General features: G+C 35.6%; 1 protein-coding gene across 2 annotated transcripts; it reads left to right on the forward strand.

The window, feature by feature from the left end:
• Positions 1-1,465: 1,465 nt before the first annotated feature.
• Positions 1,466-26,676, forward strand: LOC310723991 (uncharacterized protein). 2 transcript variants are annotated; one of them, XM_083537631.1, is made up of 23 exons: positions 1,466-1,603; positions 3,164-3,311; positions 3,563-3,694; positions 4,994-5,071; positions 5,150-5,220; positions 5,303-5,468; positions 6,731-6,837; positions 8,014-8,208; positions 8,441-8,609; positions 10,471-10,611; positions 10,955-11,103; positions 11,430-11,579; positions 14,083-14,239; positions 14,573-14,719; positions 14,981-15,090; positions 15,468-15,609; positions 15,945-16,138; positions 16,476-16,603; positions 17,735-20,685; positions 22,383-22,553; positions 23,395-23,454; positions 23,974-24,024; positions 24,175-26,676. In XM_083537631.1, the coding sequence occupies exons 2-23, from the start codon at positions 3,171-3,173 to the stop codon at positions 24,400-24,402; spliced, it is 5,838 nt and encodes a 1,945-aa protein (XP_083393757.1). In that variant the 5' UTR covers positions 1,466-1,603; positions 3,164-3,170; the 3' UTR covers positions 24,403-26,676. The 2 variants fall into 2 exon arrangements, with proteins under 2 accessions (XP_083393757.1, XP_083393758.1); XM_083537632.1 differs by lacking the exons at positions 1,466-1,603; positions 3,164-3,311; positions 3,563-3,694; ... (2 more) ...; positions 5,303-5,468; positions 6,731-6,837 and having other exon boundaries at positions 8,063-8,204.

Consider the following 26,676-nt stretch of genomic DNA (forward strand, 5'->3'; position numbering starts at 1 on the left):
ATGATCAGTTCCATCTGAGTCTTTTTCAATACTTTATAAAATAATTGCATAAATTAGCACATTGTAAATTGACTGCACAGTAAAATGTACGGAACGAAGGCTGATCAAAAATAGGCGAACATTGTGTATGATCCTACTTTTTCAAGTATGTTATTGTGCATGAATGTGTTTTTTCCGCATATTCAGCATGCTAGTATATTGCATCATGCTTCTATCTCTTATGATGTATTATATTTACAAACAACAACAATAGATTTGTATATATTTAACATTATTCTTGTACATGCATGCATTACGTTTGCAATAAGATGTAAGCTCTGAGTGCTAATATATTGCATCACTTTTCCTGATACTATCTCTTATGATGAACTATATTATCAACAGTTTCATATAAAACATTATCCTTGTACATGCAATTCATTAGTGTTATTGTTTAGTGTAATGAGCAATTACATGACACTGCATCACTTCTCATGTTACTGTCTCCTACTAGACTTGTGGATTTCTAGTGTTCATTGTGTAGTTTAAATGTCATTATCTGGTATATTAATAATGTGTTTTTGTTTAGAGTTTGTGTGTGTGTGTGTGTGTGTGTGTGTGTGTGTGTGTGTGTGTGTGTGTATGTACAGTGGTGTGAAAAAGTGTTTGCCCCTTCCCGATTTCTTATTTTTTTGCATGTTTGTCACACGTTAATGTTTGAGATTATCAAACTAATGTAAATATTAGTAAAAGATAACAAAAGTGAACACAACATGTAGTTTTCAAATTAAGGTTTTTATTATTGAGGGAAAACAAAATCCAAAACTAGATGACCCCGTGTGAAAAAGTGTTTGCCCCTAAAACTAAAAATTTAACAAGGCCATGTAGTTTTGGATTTTGTTTTCCCTCAATAAAGGCTTTTGAGGATGATGAGTGGACGTCTAGTCTTTTTTTTTTTTTTTTTAATCATTGTACATGTTTATATTTATTGTTAATTACCCTTTGCTAATATAAACATAGTTTTGAAAGTATTTTGTACCTTTGTGGGTTTGTATATATTATACTTTATCATTTGACATTTTTGTAGCATTTTCGCTAATTAAAAATAAAATGTATTGTTCATAGAACAGTGACTCGTCTTCAAATATGATTTTGTAAACCCGGGTGAAACCATTATCATTGTCATTATTATTGTTATCATTATTATCATTATCATTATCATTATTATTATTATTATTATTATTATTATTATTATTATTATTATTATTATTTAGAAGACTATAAATATAAAAGATAAATACAAACATGTATCCCATATAATGAAAGAGACTTTTAATAAAAATAGGTGTTAAAGTTAAATAAGTAAAAATCACACAGTTAAATAAAGTTAAATCACACAGATATTAATTAACATGAGTGATTTATATTTGTTTTGTGTTTGGGCTGTTAATGGTTTTTTCTTCTTCCGTCCTCCAGGTGGTGCTGTGGCAGATTCATGCCCACAAATCTCGCTGCGCTTTCAAACTAATAATCATAGAAGAAGAATAAGTGTTTATACATAGAAGAGAATACGGTTTTTATTAGTTTTCTATTTTCGGGAATTACCCAGTGATTTCTTCTAAAGGTGAGCAATTAAAAGACAAATCTGACACTAAATGTTAGCTAAATGACTGTGTTTCTTTTTAGAAATGCATCCTTTAGCGGTTCAGTGCAGGTTCTTAGCATCAGTACATTGTATGTGTCATTGAATGCAAAATGGTTAAACCAGTTGTCATCATCTGTCATCGAAAATGTCTATTAAACTTTTTTTTGTAAATGTGTTGAATTGATGAATTGTGCAGATGAATCTTGAATGTCACCAATGAAGGCGAGTGAAAGACATCAGATCAACCGATAATCAACTAGTTCTCTAAAACAGGTCAAAAGTTAATCTTGTGATCCTTCATTTAGAGAGTGAATACAGTCAGAGCAAAACAAAGAATTATAAAGTCTGAAAATGGATGAACAACTAAGAAACGAACGAACACTTTTAGAGTACAGTAAAAGTGTGAATCCTGTTGGGTCTTTTGCAATCAATATAAATCAAATATGCAATCAAATAAAATCAATTTGTGCTGCTGAAATTCATAGATCCCAAACAAAAAACTCACTTTTGAGAGATGAACTGAGGATTTTGAGAAAAGTACAGGCTTTTGCAAGAAATCCAATGTATTCTGTTATTTGTACAGTGTTTTGAGAAATATGCACTTACTGGTTTGCAATTATTAAGGATGATTCGAGAAATGCTCCAAAGCAACTGAAAAAAACTGTAACACACATAAGGTGTTTTTTGGTCCTGTCTGCTCAGTGCTTGTGAATTGAATTACAATATGTAATCCTGGGATTCAATTAAAGTGGGTCACCAATTGTGAAACACACTGTAAACTCATTTTCCTCTAATTTGATCAATGATTTGATTGATCACCTGAAGCCTGATGCGGTTATAGAAAAGATAATAAAAAGATGTGGTGGTAATAATATGTGACTATGAAGATAAATCAAAGTATTTTCCGTGATTAAGATATAAAACTATTAGCAGTTGTAATCTGTAACAGTTATTCAAGCATAAAGTGTAGTGCAACAGTGTAAATAATTCTTGTGCAAGAAGAAAAGGTTTTCTTTTTTTTTTCCAGTTCATAATAATAAGAGCAGAGTGAAGAACCTTATTTCTAATCCTGCTGCAGAGGCAGTATAGGATGTTTGAGCTCTTCTCTGAAGGCAGGAGGGTGAACATGCCATGGTTGGGAAAGGAGATCTTGACTGTACTTCTAACCTTTTACAGGCAGTGTTTTTCTGTGAAGTTTTCACTGCTTGCTGGAGAGCTAATTTGATGGGACTGAGCATTTCAGTGGTACAACATAAAGGTTGACCAGTATATATAAGTATATATAAGATAGATAAGTATTTTCTTATTCTGAAGCAAAAAAAGGAGCCTTTGTACTTTCTCTCTCTTCGGCACGGTTAATGCTCAAGGTCGGATCACTACAGATTCACTGTGTTTCTTAGTTGTTTCGGGTATTGAGGACTAGATTGTTATTGGCACACAGTCATCACGCATTTTGACTTAATTGAACCTATTCTTATTTTTTACATGTTTATAATTTTTATTCGTTTTTTAAATGTTGTTAATATTATTATTCCATAGGGATTTCATGGAGTCTGAGTTGCTGATTGGCTGGGAGGCAGAAAGGGTGGAGTTGAGGTCAGAGCTTTCCAGACTGGAGGAAGAGCTGATAGAGAGTCGAGCAGAGACAGAAGAGCTTCGATCTCGGACGAATGTGTTGACTGAACGGGTCAGAAAAGAAATATTTCGTCATATTATATTACTCACCCACAGTGTTTTTTCCCCTTTCGTGTATGCAGCCAGATTAACCTACGAGTCATACGCTAATTCAATGCTAAATAAGGCATTGTAGTCTATTAAATTGAAGTGTGTGTGTGTGTGTGTGTGTGTGTGTGTGTGTGTGTGTGTGTGTGTGTGTGTGTGTTGTGTGTGTGTGTGTGTGTGTGTGTGTGTGTGTGTGTGTGTGTGTGGTGTATGCAGTTGACTCAGAACTTGGACTCATCCATATCTCTTCATTGGGAAAGTGATCAGAGAGAATGGATAAAGAAACTGAGAGAGGGAAAAGAGCGAGAATCAAGACAGGCTCTGCTCATCAAGAAACTACAGCAAAAGGTGTGAAAACACACACTTCTACGACACAAACTACATTTAATCAGACAGAGTAGTAAATATTTCGAACTATCTTGTTTCTTGTTTTTTGCTATTATGTAAAGACTGAAGTTGATTTTATGCTTTTTTAAACAAATAGAGAGAGAAAGTATATGTTTTTTCTGAATGCCGTTTAGATTTTTAAGTTGGGCAGGTACATTTTTTTTGCTTTTGTATACTTTTCTTGCCTCATTGTGTTCATGTTCATGACTCTGGTGTATATTTAAGAAAAATAGCATTTTATGGCTTCTGTTATAGAAAGTAGCAGGTGATAAGCTTTGGGGAAAACCAACTAACAAACAGAAGTTGTGTTATTACTGAAAAAGAGACATTTATATAAAAACCCGAGCGGTCCTCATTCCCGAAGCTACAGGAAAAACCTAATTTTTTAAATACAAATCTATATGTATGAAAAGATGATGTAATTTAAACGTAGTTTCTTTTGAAGTTATAATGTGTACTGTTATATTATCACACTTAAATGTTTTTTTACCACACTATATAAAGAGTTGCATTGAGACAATTAAATGAATTAAAGCACAGGACCTAAGATAAAGCATTAAAAAAATGCACAAGCTGTAACGACAACCTTAAAACACATGAGTGAATGTGTGTAAAATGTAAATCATATTTAAATTCTTTAAAATATTCTTTTAAATATTTAAAAATTAAGAGTTTAATCTTTGTTGGTTAATCCCTACTCCAATGATATTTATAAAATTGGTCATTTATCTTAAGTTAATAGTTAAGTATCTTAACTATTAAGTTGTCTTGGTGAGTTATATGACAGTTTAAAATGCTTAGAAAGAGCTACTCTATAAGTTCTGTAGCTCAGTGTGGTTGTAGCTCAGTGGTTTAGGGCAATGAACTTTGGAACAGAAGGTCACAAGTTCAAATACCACCACCAAGCTGCCACTGCTGGGCCCTTGAGCAAGGCCCTTAACCCTCCCCTGCTCAGGGTGTCTGCCAGACGACATAAATGTAGTTTAAAATGTTATACAGGAGGGAAATTCTACTTCTAGTTAAATAGTGGTTTAATTTCTTTCTTTCAGAAATGATAATATGAAAATGACTATTTTTTCATTAATTTCATATGCATTGAAATTGGATCCTATTTAAGGAGTGAAACTAAAAGTTGCTAATGCACTTAACAGTTTAGCTGAAAGGCATGTAGAGAATCATCTCAAGAAAATGAGCCATGGTGTATGAATATAGGCATACCACATAAATACCACATATTTCCTCTTGATGGGTGCGTGTTAGGTGATGGAGTACAGGAGTCGATGTGAACATCTGCAGCAGGACATGATGATTGAGGAGAGAGAAATGAAAGTCAGAGAGGTATACATATCCTACTTTCTCTTTCCAATATGTGGTAAATAAAAATAGTGTATAAAGCCTTAGTCTCTACATTTGTAGAGAATTTTGCTAGATGAGCGCAGCAGTAACCTGGAGACCACCCTTATCAGGCTAGAGGAGGAACAGCAGAGGTGGGGGATTGTATTTATGAATTTATTATTACTAAATTGAGTTCAAACAACGAGATTTGACATAAAATCTCTCCCTGTGCAGGAGTGCAACAATGGCTGAAGTCAATGCACTGTTTCGCAGTCAGCTCAGCCAATCAGCAGAAGAAAACCAAGCGCTGCAGGAGGATGTGAGGAAACTGACTGCTGATTGGTCTAAAGCGGTGGAGGAAGCGGAGCAAAAAGAAATGGATTGGAACAAAGAGAAAGAGGTTGGCGCTGAAATCGATCTCATAGGATACCTTTCATAGATCTGCATACAAATTAATCGAAATATAACAAATAAATGATGTATTGTTACATTAAGTACTCACCTTGTTGGTGTGAAACCCATAGTTCTGATGGTATTATAATGAAATAGCTACCGTGTATTTTATGTCACCATTAATACAAACGATATGTTAACTAGCTGTATATAGTCATGAAATATAAGGATTTTCTATATAGGCTAAGAGATTTTTATGATGCAAAAAATGAATTAATGGAGAGGTTTCCCCACGTGATCTTCGATCTTTTCTGATCGTGGAAGAATCACACGGGACACAGAATGGCGCATACGTTCTTCTTCAATTTAATGCAGATAACAGAGAAGTACCGTAATTTCCGGACTATAAAGCGCACCCATATATAAGCCGCACCCACTGAATTTTCAAATATTTTTATTTTTAACATAAATAAGCCGCAGGTGTTTACACTAATGTACTTTACACAGGCTTTAACGAAAGACACGTTACACACGGTGTAACGGGTGAAATATGTTGCGCTTCTATTAGGAGCATAGCAGTATTTTGGGAATAGCCTGCCAGAAGAGAGCTCTCCCTTCACCCTGACTCAACGCGCTACAACGGCTTGTATCTAAACAGTAGCAGACCAAGAAAGTCATTGTTTACTGTCTTCCTCCTTCCTTTCACAACTATTTCTCTCGAGAGTTTATCTTTTGGCATCGCCGTGCGTTTAAATAATCACCCGATGGAAGTTTTTTCTCCCGATGCCGTGCAGCTCAGAACACGTGAGGTGCGTTTTTTTTTAGTTTCCATTCGGAAATATAAATGGTCTTATGTTATGGGGTTCAGTTTTTTGGCTTGAAGTTTGTGAAACCGGGAAAACCCCAGGAAAAATTCCTAAATTAGCCGCGGAGTTCAAAACGTGGGAAAAAAGTAGCGGCTTATATTCCAGAAAATACGGTATTATATATATGCATATATACACACACATGAAAATAACCTGAGCTGAAACTGTTCCTGATTGGGTAAGAAGACATAGTAACCAGAGATGTGTAACCAGAGATAGTAACCAGAGATGCTCAGACAAAGACATTCCATAAACAACATAGATATGTGTGTTTAGAGAACTTGCGTAACGCCCATCCTAATACTACACTACGGTATTTTAATATGTTGTATAACATATTTGATTAGTAAGAGAATTGGAATAATAAATCATGTTCTGTTCGCAACTGATGTGTGTTTTGCAGGTTTTCTCAGGGTATATGGAAGCAGAGCGTTCAAGGCTAATGGCGCTCTGGAGCAAAGTCGTAGCTCTCAGACGCCAATGTCATGCAGTCAAAGTTGCAACAGACAAGTGAGCATGAGTATTTTCACTGAATAGAATGTTTTGTTTTATTACTTTGGTGTGTTCTGTCACTGGCATTAACACTGTAAGGCTTTGACACACAAAAAAAAGAAATTTAGTAAAACAATCATTAATATTAACATTACAGTGCTAATAGAGAGTGTGTTAGAGAAGTGAAGAAAAAAGAGTGCAGGCAGGGTGGAGTGGGTGGAGAAGAGTGACAGAAGGAGTGATTTGTGATAGAGGAGTATCTGTGAGAGTGAAAGGGAAAGTTTATAGGACTGTGGTGAGACCTGCGATGTTGTATGGATTAGAGACAGTGGCATTGAGTAAAAGACAGGAAGTGGAGCTGGAGGTGGCAGAGCTGAAGATGTTGAGGTTTTCGTTGGGAGTGACGAGGATGGACAAGATTAGAAATGAGTTTATTAGAGGGACAGCGCATGTAGGATGTTTTGGAGACAAGGTGAGGGAGGCGAGATTGAGATGGTTTGGACATGTGCAGAGGAGGGACATGGGGTATATCGGCCTTTGTTTTCCATCCTAATTGTGTGTTTGCTGTTTAGTTCAGAAACATAAATTATATACATGGACAAATTTGTTGGTATTCCAGCAGGGAATGATCTAGAACATGGATCTAAATAAACACAAATGGTTTAATGACGGTAAATGGTTTTGAAGGATCTGGCGAAATTTTGTATGAAGGATGGTCCTTCCTTTTTATGGTTTTTATAGGCATTTATAGGAGTTTTTCTGAACAAAGATTTAATTTTGCTTTTGATTCGGATTCGAAAAATGTAAAAAATTAAAATGACGGTCAAATTTGCAGGTTCCACTATAAAGAAAATATACCGTGCCCTCCACCAATATGGGCGGCACTGTAAATTTTCTTTATAGTGGAACCTGCAAATTTGACCGTCATTTTAATCCGAATCCGAATCAAAAGCAAAATTAAATCTAGACAAGGTATAGAAACAAATGACAACAATTTAGTTTATTTATTAAGTTATCTCAGTGAAAATTGTGTGTGTGTGTGTGTGTGGGGGGGGGGGGGGGTGTTTATTATGGAGGGATTCCATCAAATTTGTCCATGACTGTAATATAATTTATTATCATTTTAACAAAAACAATGTGCTAGCAGATCTGTTGTTTTCAAGTGTTTTTAATCTTTTATTTACATATTTTTAGAGACTTATGGGAATTGAGAGCAGAGTTCACTCGCCTGTCATCCACTTTTCTCTCTTTGAATGTCTTCACTGCTATTTCTTCAACTCCTTCTCCTCCCGCTCCTCCTCCTCCTACTCCTCCTCTCTGCAACACCTCTGGACCAATGACTCTGGCCGAGTTAGATCATGATGAGAACATGGAGAATCTCAAAAGCAGGTCATCAAATACGATTTTTACATTTATTAAAAAAAACAACTAAAATGGCTTGAATTAATTTAGAAGTCATTTTATAGTAAATCAAAACAAACTGATTTCTTCAGTGTTGTTGCTTTGAATCAGAATTGAACCATGGCGATCCTGTTAATAGAAATATAACCGATTCAGCACTTGCTGATTTGAAAGCTAACCAAAGTGTCATAGCATTTTAATTGTGATTTACTGTTTCCAGACTTGATGACTTGACCGCTATTATAAAGTCTCAGGAGCTGGAGAGACAAAGACAGAAGGCAATAAAGAGCAACAACAAAAAAGAGGAAAAAGAACAAGAGCTCCTCCAAGAGAAATGCAGAGAAATGGAAAGAAAATTTGAATCAGTCACACAGGCGATCAGAAAATTGGTGAGATGGCATCAACATGTTCTGGATTCATAACCATTCTGACAAATGTACAGTTAATTCATTAGTTCTTTTATCTGATTTATCATTATTAGATTAGATTTCATTTCTACAAGTCTATGGTCAGTGATTATTTGTCTTTAAATAAAAAATTTACCTTACATTACAACAAAATAACAAGTATAAATTTTTTTTTTAAGTAAATCAACATGTAGAAACCAATAATACACCCTATAATTCAGTGCCATATAATTGAAGTGTATGTGATATAGTTTAGCGCTTAAAATACAGAGCAAAACTATTGTTTCCAACCTGGCAAGTTGTGTATTTTGTAGGAGTGTAATGGTACACGTGTTCCTACCAGAATTTTTTAGTACAGGGATTTTCGGTCAGGTGCACATTTGTACCAAAGTCAATCCTTTTTCCATGCAGAACAAAGGTAAAGTCTGAGTACCCATTCATTCATTTTCTCCCGTTTATCCGTAATTCGGGTCGTGGGGGCAGCATTCTAAGCGGATTCCCCAGACACTTCTCCGTGTCCAGGGATCGGGCTGTCAAGGCCCCCGCCTTCGACTGCTGCCTAATCCTCTCAGCACTGGTCCCTTACGGGCCCTCCTGCAGGTGGTGAGCCCACGGGAAGGCGGCCCCACGTCACTCCGACGTCACTGACCTTGATATTTCCTTCGTAAGGGACCCCCGGAGCATAGAGGGTTAAGGGCCTTGCTCAAGGGCCCAAGAGTGGCAGCTTGGCGATACCGGGGCTTGAACCCCAGACCTTCCGATCGGCAACCGAGCGCCTTAACCGCTGGAGCCACCACTCCCCCGTCTGAGTACCCATAGGAACATATTAAGTGGCGGACTGCAAATTTGTTTGAGTGCATTTAAAAAAATATTAAACTTGAAAACACGAACAATAATGCCAGGGTTATAGGGAAAAAAATAAATACATCTTTTTATGTCTAGCTTCAGGAATTTCTCTTTAAAGGAGAAAATCCTGACAATTCCACATATCAAGGGAGTGAATGGGGTCTAACAAATGTAAAATATTTGACAATATGATAAAAAAAAAAAAACATTTATTGCATTCATTAAATTTATTCTATTTTATTTTTATAGATTTTATTATATATTTTATTTGTATAAAATATAATAAAATATAATTTCATATATTATTTGACCAAGCAGGCATTTTATGTAAAATTGTTTTTAAAATGTAAACTGTTTAAATACTAATGTGTACAAATATAATAATAATAATAATAATAATAATAATAATAATAATAATAATAATAATAAACTTTCTTTTCGGCTTCTCCCGTTAGGGGTCGCCACAGCGGATCCTCCGCACGTTTGATTTGGCACATGTTTTACGCTGGATGCCCTTCCTAACGCAACCCTCCCCAATTTATCCGGGCTTGGGACCGGCACTAAGAGTGGCTGGGGATGGTTCCCTGACCGGGAATCGAACCCGGGTCGCAGCGGTGGGAGCGCTGCATCTTAACCACTAGACCACCAGGGGAATAATAATAATAATAATATAATAATAATTAGCTTTTCTTTCCCCTAACTATAACGAAATTGAACTGAACTGTGACTTAAAAATTGGGGTACGAACCGAACCGTAAATTTTGTGTACCGTTAAAACCCCTAGTATTTTGCTATCTGAACTGCTTCCTATAAGTGAGCTTCACTCACTTTTACTTACCTTGTATAACTAATTTTATTTCTTGCTAATGTGCTACTGACTTTACAATATGCCTCTCTAACACTTAAAATTGAATGTTATTTAAACAATTTATTTAATGTTTTCAAATTAAATGAATATCCTTCAATAATCAACGTCAAACAATTCCCCAATAAACAGGAGAGGGTTCTGGATTCTCAGAAGTCAGATGGACACAAAAGAGTTTTACCAAACGGTGTGCTCAGTGACGATCTCCACTTTGTTCTGTGGGTCATCTCTGAGGCTGAGGGTGCCTTCCAGTGGGGACACAAAGATCTGCGGGTGAGTAATCAGAAACTATTTTAATTATTTGATTTAATATTACTTAAATTAATTCTCAATATGTACATTGCACTTATGTGCACCTACTTACCTACCTATCTCTCTACTTATTCAGCTGATTTTCTTCCACCTGTTTTTTAGATGCTTGCCATACCTTTCTACTTCACAGCTAATCATATTATTATACTTTCCTTTACTCTTTTTAAAACTAAAAGGGTAAAAATGCTTGTTTCCCTTTTTTAGTCTTAAAATTTTGGATTATCAGGTGGTTTATTTTTTTTTTGAAGTATGAAAAATATTGCTATTACTGTGGTGTTTTTGTTTTCTTGGGGGTTTTTTCCAGGAAGCTGAAGGAAAGTGGCAGAGGTTGAGAGTGGAGTCAGAATCATTGCAGCAGCAAATCAGAGAGCTTAAAACTGAGAGGGAGGATCTTCAGAAACAAGCCAGTTTGGAAGCTCTAGAGTTAAAACAGATGAATAGTCTACTGAGAAAGTGGGTGAAATGCTATTTCAATATTCTGAAATATGTATTAAAATGTATTTGTTTTGTTGTGTAGCACATACAATTATATATAATAATTATGATATAATATAATTAATAATATAATGTATAATAATAGTTTGTTGTGTAGCACATATATATATATATAATTATTATTTATTTTAATTACTTTTATAAAAAAAAAATTCCGTTGTTTTTTTCTGTTTAGTCGTTCTTTTGAAGATTGGTTTGGGTCTTTGATAGTCCAGTTAATTCTGGATTTGATCTATCTGTTCCTAAGCCTCTGTTGAACTTCCATGTGTGTCTATTTTTTGCAGTGAAAAGGAAACAACATTGAGTTTGAAGATGCAGCTGAATGAATCTGAGCGCCGCAGTGAAGATCTCAAGAAAGAAAATGTACGGTTGATACAGGAGAGAGAGAGGGAGGATGAGGAGAGGAGTGGAGTAGAGAGAGAGCGACAGAAACAGTAAACACCTTTTAAAAACATATTTTGTCTTATGTCTATCTGACTTTTTCTTTCCGTATGTGTAATATATATTATACATAATACTGTGTATTATATAATATAATATATAAAATACATATGTATATTATGTGTATATATTCGGTGCGTATCCTGGTTTTTAAGTCACAGTTCGGTTCAATTTCTATCAGTTGTGAAGAAATGCAAACAATATTAGAAAGTGCCTTCTTGTTTAAATAATATATAAAACAATATTTAGATATTTTATTTAAATAGAATACATGTAATTAATGCCAATATACTTTTGAATTATATTTATTAAATTGAGTAATTAAATTAATGAAATAATATTAAATAAATGAAAAAACTAAATTAAATAGTTTATGTCTTTTAGACCCCATTTGGGTAATTGACATAAAACGCTCATTTCCTTTGAATTCCAGGTCTTTCTGAAGCTCTTCACAAGTGGTGTCTCTTGGACAATTCTTCTGATATTCTTTTTACTCTTCTGTCAGAAATCTTGCAAGGAGCACCTGGTCATGGTTGGTTTATGTTAAAATGATGTTCTTTCCATTTCTGGATTATGGCCCCAACAGTGCTCACTGAAACATTCAGAAGGTTTGAAATCCTTCTATAATCAATGCCATTAGTATATTTTGCAACAAAAAGATTGTGAAGGTCTTGAGAGCTCTTTGCTTTCACCCATCATGATGTTTCTTGTGTGACACCTTGGTAATGGGACACCTTTTTACAGGCCATGAGTTGGGACTGAAGCAGCTGATATTAATTTGCAATGACACGGGGCAGGATTGCGTTTTACTGATTGATTTGAGCTGCTGTCTTGGCTTCCCATGGCATTTTTACCTCCCTTACTTCATGTGATCAATACTTTTTCCCTGTGTCATTTTACATTATTACACATAATTTATGTACATCTATGGTTTGATTTCTTTGTATGTGTGGATTGCATGGGTTGTTACAACATCTGGTGAAAATTTTCATGTTAGTAGCACCTTAAGAAATATATTTACTGAGAAAAATGGTGACATGTTTAATACTTATATATACATATACAGTGCAACCTCAATACTCGTGGGGGTTACGTTCATGACCCCTCGTGGATAACAAAAAATGGCGAGGTTTTGACTCTCTCCTTTTGATGGTTTCTTTTTCAAGGGGAATTGTACATGTACTGTAGTGTAAACACAACAAAAATTGTGAATTACTTGTCAAATGTTTTATTTACTACTTTACATGAATAATACAGTAATAAAAGTTTGTACATTTTTATGTACAAACTTGACTTGCGCTATAGATTCTTTAGAGTTTGATGTCCAGCTTTAAGAAATTCTCTTAAAAGGAAAAAAAATCCTGACAGTTCCTGAGGAAGAGAATAAAAGAAGGATGGAAGGAATGCAGACTTTTGTTAAAGTATGCAACAAAAAAAAAAGAAAAATGGAATATTAAATGTAAAACACACACACTTGTATACACATCTGTATTACCCAAATCGGGTCTAACAGCTGAAAACTCATTAATTAAATTTTTACATGTATTGAATTTAATTTAATCGATTACTCAATTTAATAAGTGTATTGCATAAATTTGCTTATTTTTTTTTTTTTTATCAAATATTATAAAATTTTATTTGATATTCAACCAAGCAGGCATTTCATTTAAAATTGTTTTAAAATTTTAAACTGTTCAAATACCGATGATCACCAATGTTAATTATTATAAAAACTTTCTTTCGGCTTCTCCCTTCAGGGGGCGCCACAGCGGATCATCCGCATGTTTGGATGCCCTTCCTAACGCAACCCTCCCCATTTATCCGGGCTTGGGACCAGCACTAAGAGTGGCTGGGGTTGGTTTCCTGACCGGGGATCGAACCCGGGCCGCAGCGTTAAAAGCAGCGCATCCTAACCACTAGACCACCAGGGACCCCACCAATGTTAATTATTATAAATTGCGTTGATAAAAAAGGCAATTAAATTTTTTGCATTTCTTTCCCCTGACCGTACCAAAATGTAACCGAAACGTGACCTAAAAACCGAGGTACATACCCAAACATGAATTTTGTGAACTTTTCTACTTTGGCACCCACAGGACCTAATGATTAATGTCTACAATGTGATCAACGAGTTTTTTCCTGATCAATAACCGATGGTTTCTCTACCCAGAAAATAACTATATTTTAGTGCATATATAAGGTTTCTTTGTGATTTATTTATTTATTAAATAATTCATTGAATTTATCTATCAACTGGTTTCAGAAACACACTGTTTATAGCTGATGAAGAACTTTTTGCCTGGAACACTGTTTTTTCTGGAAACTTTGCTTATGTCTACATTGATGAAGGGCAGGATGGGTTTATGCACAGATAGATAAATAGACAGGTGGTTGGAAAAACAGATCATGTAAATGGACTAGAGACGTGTTTGTGTATAGTAATGGATAGAATGAAAGAGAAGTTTCGGGTTTCCAATGATACTATTTGTATTTCAGAATGGAAGCAGGTCTTTTGGAAAATGCCAATTTGTATGAGCAACAGAGTCGCACTCGTACCGAGCTCCATTCACTGCAGGTGGCACTGGAGCAAGAGCGACTGGAAAAGGCACGTGCAGAGAAAGAGTTAGCAGACTGTCGGGAAACTTTAGCCAAGGTAAAGTATGAACAACGCTTACACCTTTTCTAACATTTTTAAACTAAACAGCAAACTTATGTAGCAGGTATTAGTGTGGTTTATTTCTGGTTTGAGTTCAGATCATTCGCAGTTTTTTTAAGAGATGTTTGGTATGCATATTCGGTTCAAGCGTTCGTGACTCAGAGACTCTGTTCACACTCACTAACTTCTGGCAAATGCATGTCGTTCAGGATCCTTTTAACTTTGTCCTTAAGGCAACAACAAATTGGTTTGGGGAATTTTTGCATTTCTATCATCAGAGTTTTTCCATTGTTACAAGGTTAGTCTCTTCTCTGTCTCTCTGTCTTTTAGACACGCGAGTCTCTGCTCACACTCTCCTCTACACACACTTTGCTGCAGAGGGAAACTGCGGATACATGTGATTCATTGGAAAAAATGGCTTCCTTCAATGAGTCACTGACACGGGATAAAAGAGAGCTCAGTGCCCGGAATCTCCAGGTGTTTACATCTTTATCTCACCTTTAGCTCGTGGAGTCTCATTCAGTATATGCCTTCAGCTTATGCACATGGGTCACAATATTTATTATACTACACCATGTGCTTATCCACTCATCATTATGTAGCAGTTTGTATTAGTGACTTTTGCTATTGTGTCTGTGTAAGTGTAGAGTTACTTTACATCAGTAATATGTCATTGGCTGGATTTTACAAACATGGTAAAAAATTGTCTGTGTGTGGTTTGTTGGTTTGTCCCTCCAGCTGGAGGAAGAGTTAACAGAATCTCAACTGCAGCTGCAGCATTTCAGATCAGATGTAGCATCTCTGGAGAAGGCGCTGAATGCTGTTTCAGAGGAAAACAAAGAGTTAAGGTCAGACACGGTAACTGTTGTGAAATAATAAAAGGACGCTATGAAGATTTGTCATTATTATTTATCTTCAGTCTTTTGTCACATAGGAAGCATCACAAAATCTAAGGCATATCAAACAATTGCAAACGCAACACAATTTTAGGAAAAAAAAGGTTATATATAGTTCTGTGTGAAGGTTTTTGGTAGGTGTTAAAGTAACTGTAGGTGTTTGGTAACTGTAAAGTAAGAATTCTTTCAATGATAAAATGGTTACTAGTTTATTTTTATCAATTAAACATTAATTTTAAGTAACAGTCAAATGTTTGGACACATCGTCTCCTTTCTGAATCACCAAAGTCTTCTTGTCTGGCTATACCCCTATGCCAAATATACTTTAGGGATTGCCGAAATGCAGATCTGCACTCCCTTCATCTACTTAGAGGAACGGAACGAGAACTGGTGGGGGAACTGCAGACACTGACAGATGAAAAAGAGAGCAAAGCAAATGCCCTCACTGATGAGGAAATAAAAAATGAGAAGGTGGGATGGAAAAGAGTTAAAATATGACAGTGGCTAGTCCTAAACTAGTGAAACCCATTACCATGGTCATGTGTATTTATGTGTATGAGCAAACCTAATAATAAAAAATCTATATAGTCAATAGTCATTGTATAAAAATGAATAGTATAATATTTTAGGGTATTCTGGAGCCCATGGCAGTGCTGCTTGCCAGACCTAATAAAGCTGGATATTATGAATTTATTTTTGACTTTTTAGTAGCATTGATTATGAAAAATTTACAAAACACATTTGCACTTTTCTATGATTGGACACTGCAATTGTATAACCTGAAGCCTGTTTGTCCTTGTGCTCAGCTGTGTGAACAGTACAGAAGTGTCAGTGAGGAGTTGGATACGGTTAAATTGAAGCTGGAAAACACGATCAACCAAGTGAAGAAAACGCAGAGAGAAAACGAAGCACTGCAGAATGAAAAACAAAAACTGAAGAAACAAGTGCATAGTTTGGGTCAGGAGAAGGAGGAAATACAACAGGACTGTGAGGAGCTAAGGTAAAACTGATGATCAGGTAAAAAAGATGATTTATGGTGTCTAACATTCTATATAAGTGGAGGCAAGTTACATTGATGTCAAAAGCAAAACAAAAAAAATGCACAAATTGAGATTGTGGAAATTGTTGTATTATAGATATAATTAGGAATAATTCTTACAAGCATGTTCTTTATGAACAGTATGACCTTTTTTTTTATTATTTCTGCTGTTTGTTTGCCAGTCAAAATAATTAATCACAGTTTAGTGTTTAGTGACAGTGATTCCAAATGTTATATGCAAATCCCTCCATAACTACACCAATAAATGAACACTATTCTGCCATGTAATTCTTTTTAGGAAATTAAGTGGAACCCTTCAGCAGCAGCTTTGTGTGGCAAAGGAACAGATTTCTGTACTGGAGGTTCAGCATGCGCAATTACAAACACAGGTTCACACACTCCAGATGTCCAAAGATGTTCTATATGGTAATATTTCTTCCCCAATTAATATTCTCAATCATCTCATTCATGAAAAAGAATGAACATTATTTCCCCATGCTTTGGAAGCTTCTGATATCCCTATGTATATAATTGTGAGTTAATAATTTGATTTGTATTAATATAATTATTATTATTATTATGAAATATTTTTGGTATTTATAATAAACTGTCATTCATTCTGTATTAAGCAAGCGTCAAGAAGTATGGGACATGTGTTCAAAGAAATTGAAATCTATTCTAAAATCTTAAATATACTTTTAATCTCTTTCCAGGCAATACTTTTTTTAAATAAACTGGTTTTCACTAGATATATTGTAAGCTATTCAAGGTCCAAACCTACAGTCAGGTAAAAATGAAAGTAAACCCATTGTCTATGGTTAAAGATATATATATATATATATATATATCTTTATGTAATCTCAGACAGATTTGATGGTGAGATCAGGGAGCAGTTGGGGCCAAAACTGTTACTTCCAGGATTCCTTGTTCTTCAGATAGTGACATTCATAATAATATTGGCTGTGTGTTTTGGGTTGTTGTTCTGCTGCAGAATAAATGTTTTGGTCAATCAGATGCCTCCCTGATGGTATTGCATGATGGAAAATATGTGTCTGTATTTTTTAGCACGAATGACATCATTAATCCAGACCAAATATCCAACACCATTTGCAGACCTATGCTCAATCTTACCATGCTGTCTGACCTGTGACATAAGACTAACTTGAACAGCCAACCTGCTAATACTCACTTAGTTTGAAGTCTCCTACACAGGTTTTTTAGAAAATGCATAAAATTGATTATTATTATTCCCTTGGTATAACTGCTTAATCATTCACCTGAATCTGTGAACACTGTGTTTTCTTCTTTTCATTGATTTTCCATTAAGTTAATTGATAAATTAATTAATAACACATTTTTAAAAGCATTTTCACTATACAGCATTTTCCTATGTACACAGTAATATGTGTAAATGTGCTGTATTTCTTTTTTTATTATTATTTATTATTATTATTATTATTATTATTGTTGTTGTTGGTCTTATGCAACTTCTTTTTTGTAATTCCGTTTTTGGCATAAAACAAATTAATATTTCTACTATTATTGTTCTTATTATAGGAGAGATAAAATGTCTTCAGTCTGAAGTGGAGAGAAATGCAATCCTGAGGGAGGAAGCAAGAAGAGAGACACAGGAAGAACAGATACGGTGTGAAAAGGAGATTGAAATCTGTCAGTTGGAGATCAAGAGGTTGAATGCTGAGGCCCAGACAACATTGAACAACCACAGAATCCATGAAGAAGACAGGACAAAATGGCAAATAGAAAGGGAAACTCTAAACTCTGAGCTGGGACTGAAAGATGGGGAGATGGTGGCTCTAAAAAACAGGATGGATTTATTGGCCAAAGAAAATGAAAAGCTTGCAGCCTTGATCGGTGAAAAAGATGGAGCTGTAGAAAGGCTTTTATCAGAAATCAGGAATCTGGAGTTGCACATGCGAGAAGCAAAATCTGAGATTGAACAATACAAAGAGAAAGTGAAAGCCATTGAGGGAGAGAAGGAGGCAATTTTGGAACAAGTGAAGGAAGAAGGTGAACAGCTACAAAAAATTAAAAAACAGAATGCCAATTTGGCTGACATTTTACACATGCGGGATTGTGAGATAGAAAAGAACAGCAAGCGCAACAAAGAATTGCTAACAAACATAAGAGTGCAGGAAAGCTTAGTGGAAAAACTCAAATTAGACCTTAAAGAAAAGGAGATTGTAATAGATAAAATAAACAATGAGAAGAATAAACAAAAAGAATGGGAGGCAGAGGCGAGAGAAAAAGAACTGAAGTTGAAAGGAGAACTAAAAAAGAAAGGAAATGAAATAGAAACTCTAAGAGACAATGTGGAAGAATTGAAGATGGAGAAGCAGCACATGTCTCATCTTCTGCAGGAAAGAGATACTTCCATAGAAAAGCTTAAGAATGAAGTGATGGACATGGAACTGAAATATAAAGAAAAACAGAATGAGATGGAGTGGTGGCAGAAAAAGGCTGGGGATGTGGCAAGAGAAAAAGAAGTACTAATTAAGAGAGTGGAAAATCACATTTCTGTTGAACAAGAGAGAGACGAATTGGCAGACCAACTGAAAGAAAAAGACGAAGAGATGAAAAACCTGAAGAAAAATAAACAAGAGCTGGTTCGTGACCATGAGAGGATGATTGAGGAATATAAAAAACAAGAGACAGAGCTGCTGCAGAGGGACAGAGAAATAGAAGAACATAGAAGAGCAATGTTGAAAATGATCAATGAAAAGGATGAGCTAGAGAAATTGAAAAAAGAAAAGATTAGTCTGGAAGAAAGGAGGAATCAACTGGAGGATGGTGAACAGAAGATGAAGGAAGAGATCGATGTGCTCAGAGTGACGATTGTTGAACTGGATAGAGAGAACATAGACGTTCAAAGGAGCATGCTAGAGCAAAAAAATCAACTCCAAATCCAGACTAACCTTCTGAATGAAAGAGAGGTAGAAGTGAACAGACTAAAAGACATTTTAGAACATAAAGAACAGCTTCTGATGATGTTGAAAGAGAAACTGAACGAAACAGAATTAGTCCTGGAAAAGGAAAGAAATATACAAAAGGATTATGATAAAAAACTCCACCTAGAAAGTGATAAACTAAATCAAATGCGATGCAAATTGCAAGAATTGGAAGTCAAAAACAAAGGTTTGACGGAGGAGGCAAATGTGGTGAGAATAAAACTTGAGGAACAGTTGAAAGAATTGGAGACCAAGTCAAAGCTTCTGCAAGAACATGAAGAAAATGTTATGAAATTTAAATTGAGCATAGAGAGTGGGGAAGAGGAAAAAGAAAATCTAAAGTGGTCTCTTAAGGAAACAAAGGAAGAGATAGAGAGGCTGAAGATTAAATTAAGAGAAAGCAGGGAGGAGGAAATGTGGAGGATAGAGCTAGAGCAACACATTCAAATTCTGGAAGAAGACTTAAAAAGGAAAGATGGAGTTATTGACGCTTTTAAAGAGAAAACAGATTTCATTATAAAACAAAAAGAAGACGAGCTAAAACGAGCAAAGGACGATATAGACACAATGTTAATGGAGGTGACCAAACTGAGAAAAGAAATAAATATACTTTCTGTGAGCAAAAACAAGGCAGAAACAATAGTGAGAGAACAGGATATAGAGAATAAAAAAATAAAAGATGGACTAAAGGCTGGATTGGAAGAGATGGTCACTTTAAAGGTGCTACTAGAGGAGAGCCACTGTGAAGGAGAAAAACTTAGGAAGGTATTAGAGGAAAAGAAAAAAAAAATGACGAAGAGAAGGGACGAGGACGTCACCGCAGCACAAGAAGAAACAGAAAATTTAAAACGGAGAGTTCAAATACTCCAGAAAGAGAATCAAGAACTACAGTTTCAGCTAAATGATAAAAGAGTTAAACTTGGTGAGAAAGAGGAGGAGAATGGCGTGAACAGAACGATGAATACCTTGGAGGAACCAGATTTTGCCAGATTGAAATGTGAAATGGAAAAGAAAAACGCAAGCCTTGAACTTGTCAAAGACAAGCTTGGACAGAAGAGGGAAACTGACTCTATGAAGAAGGAAATAAAAGAATCTGAGAAGATAAAACATGAAGAGATACAAAATGTTAAATTCAAATTTGCTACAGAAATTCTTCCAGAAAAAGAATTGGAAATAATTCCAGAATTTAAAGAAGAAAATGCAAGCCGTCTGTTTGGGGAACGACTCGAGGATGCACAAACAGACATTTTGAAATGGGAAATGGACAGAGAAAAACAACATGCAATGACCAACCTGGGGGATAATATATTTGTGAAGAAAACACAGTTTCTGGAAAACGCACAGGACTTTAAAATTAAGGAATTCCCAAGTGCAACTACAACGACAGAGAATATCGAATTACAAACAAAGCTGTATGATATAAAGAAGGAAGCAGACGAGCTCAGGAAAGAAAGAGATCACTTAAGCACATCGCTGGAAAAAAATGAGGCAATGCTGATTCATTATCTAGAAAAAGCCCATCAGCTGGAAATAAAAGTGCAGGTGAGAACTTAAGTGATGCATGATATTATTGTGCAAAAGGATGGCAATACATACAATTTTAAAATATACAGCACATTGCCAAAAGTATGTGGACACCTGATAATTCACATATGTGCATGCCGTTCCAAGTTCATCGGAGCTATACTCTGAGAAGTCACACAAGAAACCCTGCGCCATGCCAGTATTTAAATTCGTCTCAAACATATTCATTGGGGTGTTCCTTCTCAAACCATGTTTTCTTTGACCTTGCTTTGTGCACGGGGGCAATATCATGCTTGGACATGGGGGAAATCTTGAAGTTACAGCATACAACAAAGGAAATCTAGACAATACTATGCTCTATGTGTGTAATGCATATATGGAATAGTCACTGAAAGGTTTGGTTTCCAACCAAACTGCTCACAGCGCTTCACTTTTTCCATTTATGTTACAACGTTGTTCAAAAAACAGATCAAATTCATTATTTTCTTTAAAATTCTGCAAACAATACCCCATAATGACATAAAAGAAGTTTTGTTTGAAACTTTGCAGATTTAAAAAAAAAAAAAAAAAAAAAAAAAGGTATTCACAGCCTTTGCTCAATACTTTTCTGAAGCACCTTTGGCACCACCTACAGCCTCGAGTCTTTTACTTATACTTATTAAAGCTTTCAAACTAACTTCTTTCACATTGACAATATGGGGTATTGTTTGTAGATTTCTAAGGGGAAATAATTAATTGAATCCGTTTAGGAAGAAGGTGCGTGAACTCTAACCCTAACATTCCAAAACAAATTGATATACACAAAATACTTCCTTGATCAGGATGTTTATTTTGATGAATCCTAGATTTGAAGGGGTTTGGCTTAGGCATACTTACTGACCTATTGACCTCATTGCACCATATATGTTTTTTATCTTCAGTTGAATGACTGGCAATTCCCTCCTTGAGCACATTGCTGTGTTTTTTGTCAAGGTGAAGCTAGATTCACAAAAAATCCAAGCCATCCTGTCACCCTAATACATGGCACCCTTACATTATCATGTCACCCTAATACATGGCACCCTTACATTATCTTGCCTGCATAACAGTTTCACACCCATTCTTAGCTTCCCTTGAGAATACTATTGTTGAGGGCAGCCACAGTGATAAGTCCCATAGGTGTGTTTAAACTACAAGCAGTAAAAAAGGAATGTGTTTTTGGTACCTTGCCTGCTGATGATGCATGTGGCCTCCACTTGGGAGTACGGCCCAACTGTAGAAGGAACTTTTACCTACTTGGTGCTACAGAAGCACAGGTTGTATGTCCATCTCTGTTGTAAAATAATGAGATTATCAACTTCCAGGAAATGAAGGCAGTGCATCTGGACTTTATAAGTTTACTTACCAGTTTAAAGTCCTAGATTGTTGAGCATCTAAGGTGCATGGTATCTCCTCAGATGAACCCATCCAAACTCAACGTAAATTATTTACCTGACACCATTTACTCTACCTAGTAGAGCTGTTATTTTACATGTAGAAGAAGAAGCCTTTATTTTTCTTTTTACATATAGCACAGTGGATTCTTTTTTTTTATTTTTTATAAATATTGGTAGGAAACCCACTCAAAATCCCAACCTTTTGATCGTCAACCCAGAGCCATAATAATCGAACCACCACTGTTTACATGCTCGAATGTATATTCACTGTCTTATTTACTGTGGTTTTTATTATGCAAGATGGCAAGCAGCTTCGATCTGGAATCCCAGGGGCGTGTGTGTGCCCTGCAAAGAGCTGTGGCTGAGCTGGAGCTGAAGCTGGTGAAATTACATCAGAGAAATGAGCAGCTAGAACATCGTAATGAGAAGCTGAGATTGGAGAAAACAAACCTACGAGATGCATTAAACCAGGTAGAGTCGGATTTACTACAACCCTCTAAAGAGCAAAAAATAAAGTGTGCTTTATTTATATTTTTATATATATATATATATATATATATATATATATATATATATATATATATATATATATATATATATATATATATATATATATATATATATATATATATATATATATATATATATATATATATATATATATATATATATATATCTGTATCTCTCTATACACCTGTCACATAGTGTTTACTGGGTTAATATCCACTGAGTTGGTATGTTATATATTATTTTTGGACTTCTTGTTGCACAGCAAGTAGGCCAGAATAAATGGTACATTTTTGCTGACTGACTGTTTCTTGGGACACTCATATTGGATTGCAGATGCTTTTATATATTCTGAAAAATCTATCTGGACACTATGGCCATGCCTTCCTACTTTAAGAATAGATAGTAGTATTTACTCCAAGGTTGTCTAAATTATTAATTGAGGAGTTTGTTGGCTTTGAAAGTATTATTTAAATTTTGCTATACATTTTTACTACAGTCCAAATTGTTGTATTGGCAATGGCTCTGAGCTCTTTTTTTCAAGCAGGACATGCAAGACATTTCTTACCTATTCAAAAGATATCTTCTGCAATAGATGATAACCATATCCAATTCTGATTATTCTGTAGTCACTGGTGTTTCTGTGTTTTGCTCTCTAGGTCACTTATTGTCAATTGAATTTTACTATCAACACATCACATATTTCTGTAAACAGCAGGCCCCCTTTAGAACGGTTTATGCTAAATTTTGTTCAGCGGTCTAGAAAAACTAGATTACCTCACCCATGATTTATTTTTTTCAGCAGTTTGTGTTGGAAAGGGAGAAAATGAGATGTCAGCTGTCACAGACAGATGCTGAAATACAGGTATGGCTAAAACATCTTATTATAGGTATTACAAATCTCTGTTTCTACAAAGTAAGCAAATCATGTCTACGTTAGAATTGCCTTACTTGCTAAAATGCTTTCATATACACTAGTTTGAAATATCTAGGACTTTGTATCTCAGAAGACCTCACTAGGTCAATCCACACCTCCAAGCTTATAAGGAAACCACTCTACCTGGCTACAGACTGTTTGAAAACCTACCACCCAGAAAGCAATTTTGGAGCATGCAAACCAGGTCCACAAGTCTAAAGAATAGCTTTTTGCTCATGGTATAGCATTTTGCCTACATTGGGACAAAGAACAATTTAGCACGACATATAATAAAGCACGGAAAACAACCAAGAAATAGCATTTTTACCACCCACATATTATTGTATTAAATATTAATGTATTTTAACATGGCTGGTATGCATATGTGATCATGTACAAGAAATGTAATCTGTGAGAAACCGTAAATGTGATAATTTTTTAATTATTATTTTTTTTTATCACAATAAGGATTACAGCAGTCCTTCTGGTGCTGATGAGCTGAAGTGTCTGAGGGCACAGGTAAGTGAACTTTCTGCAGATTATTTGTATTTGAGACTAATTCATTTAGGAGTTTTGTGCTAAAAAGGTTACCAAGCCTTTTTGTTTTTTTTAACACTAGATCATTAATAAGTTGACTAAGAACACTTTGTTTTGTCTACAAATGCACAGGTTCACCAGTTACGTTTGTTGCTAGCTTCCGATCATCAGAAATGGGCAGACTTCATTCACCAATCCTTGAGGAATAGTAATTCACTACAGACATTAAGGCAGGACCTGAATGACTCGCTCACATTGGTGTCCAAGCAGCTGACCTCTCCGGTTTTGGAGTGTGAAACACAAAGACTGGAAAAGAGTCTGAGAGAGGAGGAGCTCAGGAATTTGCTCAGTCACAGCTAATGAACTATTGAGCTTTCTGCAAATGTACATGCAAAGACTTTTTTTTGTTGCTAAATACGGTGCCTTGCAACACTTCACTGCATTCCTCATATTTAACTTTTTAATTGTAACATTTTATGTTTTAAAAAATTGTAATTACATATTTCAGAAACAGTATTATTTTTCAGGTAAATCTATATTATTTGCTAAAAAAAATTTTATTTGAAACATTAAAATCTGCAGTTTTATAAATGTGCACATCTGTTGTCATGTCTGTTTTTTGCTGCTCCCATTAGGAGTCTTCACAGCGAATCATCTGTCTCCATACCGTCCTGTTCTCTACATCTGCCTCTTTCAAATTAACCACCTGCATGTCTTCACTCACCACATTCATAAACCTCCTCCTTGAACTTCCTCCTTTTCCTCTTGCCTGGCCAACTCCATTCTCAGCATTCTCCTACTGATATACCCCATGTCCCTCCTCTGCACATGTCCAAACCATCTCAATCTCACCTCCCTCACCTTGTCACCAAAACGTCCTACATGTGCTGTCCCTCTAATAAACTCATTTCTAATCCTGTCCATCCTCATCACTCCCAATGAAACCTCAACATCTTCAGCTCTGCTACCTCCAGCTCCACTTCCTGTCTTTTAGTAAATGCCACTGTCTCTAAACCACAGTCCTATAAACTTTCCCTTTCATTCTCGCAGATACCCTTCTATCACAAATCACTCCTGTTATCACTCTTCTCCACCCACTCCACCCTGCCTGCACTCTTTTCTTCACTTCTTTAACACACTCTCTATTACTTTGCACTGTTGACCCCAGGTACCTGAACTCCCCCACCTCTTCTCCCTGCAACTGCACCACTCCACTGCCCTCCCTCTCATTCACACACATGTACTCTGTCTTACTCCAACTGACTTTCATTCCCCTTCTTTAGGGTTTTGGTACAATTAGTTACTATTAGATGTCTTATAATTAGTTCAAACTATGCATAAGAAAATCTCAATTTAATAACCAATCTCTAGAAGGTCTCAGTAAATATACCTCATCAAATAGCATAATGTTTTTTTTTGTTGTTTTTTTATAATATTATCTAAACATAAAATTATCATTGAACATTAACATGTTAAAACTTGGAAAGTGCATGGCACAACTGTGAATCTGTCTAAAGGAGGAGATCTACCAGAAAGTCAGTGACCAGATAAAGAGCTCAATAGTCAGAAAAGCAACCAAAAAGCCACTGAAGCTTTAACTTGGTGTCATTTAGCCAAATAAAATTTTTTGCATTAGCAAACATGCTTTTTGACAAACACCACACAGGTTTTATGACTCATCTCTTCACATTAAGTCTATGTTGACAGAATTTCTGTTCTATGGTGTCCTGTGGTGTCCTGTCCTCAGCTTTGTCAATCTGAGCTGTGGATCTCTTCAGCTCCTTCAGAATTACCCTTGGTCTCAGTTGTTTCTGTTACTAATGCCTGATATACCCTGTCTCTGAAACTATTTGGAATAATTTAGGCATTCCTATTTTCAGTTGTCATAATTTCCATATTTTACATTTATTGGAGTGTTACAGGATGATTAGAGTTTCAAAGATTGTGATAAATATATTTTTTAGGAGTGTGGTGGTGAATAATAATGCAATACTGTACAAGACACTGAGCTTGTACGTGTGGCTATAGGTTTTGAGAATGACACAAATATTACATTATCAAGTCTGCTGCTTCTATGTTTTTAGAACCTTTTGTCAGATGTTACTATGATGTACTGAAGTATAATTATAAGCATTTCATAGGTGTCAAAGGCGTTCGTTGACAATTACACTACATTTATGCAAAGAGTCAATGTTTGCAGTGTTGACCCTTATTTTTCAAGACCTCTGCAATTCAACATGCTGTCGATCAACTTCATCCTGCTGATGGTAGCCCACTCTTGCAAAATCAATGTTTGGTGTCTGTCACAATTTTTGGGTTTTTGTTTGGACCCAAAATGTCAATGTTTTGTTCCCTGAAACTTATGGCAATCCATCATGCTGAAAAAGTCATTGTTCATCACTAAACTGTTCTTCATGCTCTCTGAGCATGTATTTGTTCTATTCTTTATTCTGTGTCCTTAGGCAAGATTGTAAGTTAGGCCACTCCCATGACTGAGAAGCCACCAAACACATGAATGGTGTTAGGATGCTTTACTGTTGGCATGACACAGGACTTATGGACTCACTAACAGCTGGAACCAAATTTCTTGTGTGTGTCAACACAATTGGCCAATAAACCTGATTCTGACTCTGA

The sequence above is a fragment of the Silurus aristotelis genome, assembly GCF_946808225.1.
Source record: "Silurus aristotelis genome assembly, chromosome: 3".
Taxonomy (NCBI): domain Eukaryota; kingdom Metazoa; phylum Chordata; class Actinopteri; order Siluriformes; family Siluridae; genus Silurus; species Silurus aristotelis.

Bases quoted from the DNA above. Each gene is read 5' to 3' on its own strand.
- LOC310723991 (XM_083537631.1), top strand. From the start codon at position 3,171: ATGGAGTCTGAGTTGCTGATTGGCTGGGAGGCAGAAAGGGTGGAGTTG. The intron at 6,838-8,013 runs GTGAGCATGAGT...ACATATTTTTAG, and splicing joins GTCAAAGTTGCAACAGACAA to AGACTTATGGGAATTGAGAG. The intron at 8,610-10,470 runs GTGAGATGGCAT...CCCAATAAACAG, and splicing joins CACAGGCGATCAGAAAATTG to GAGAGGGTTCTGGATTCTCA.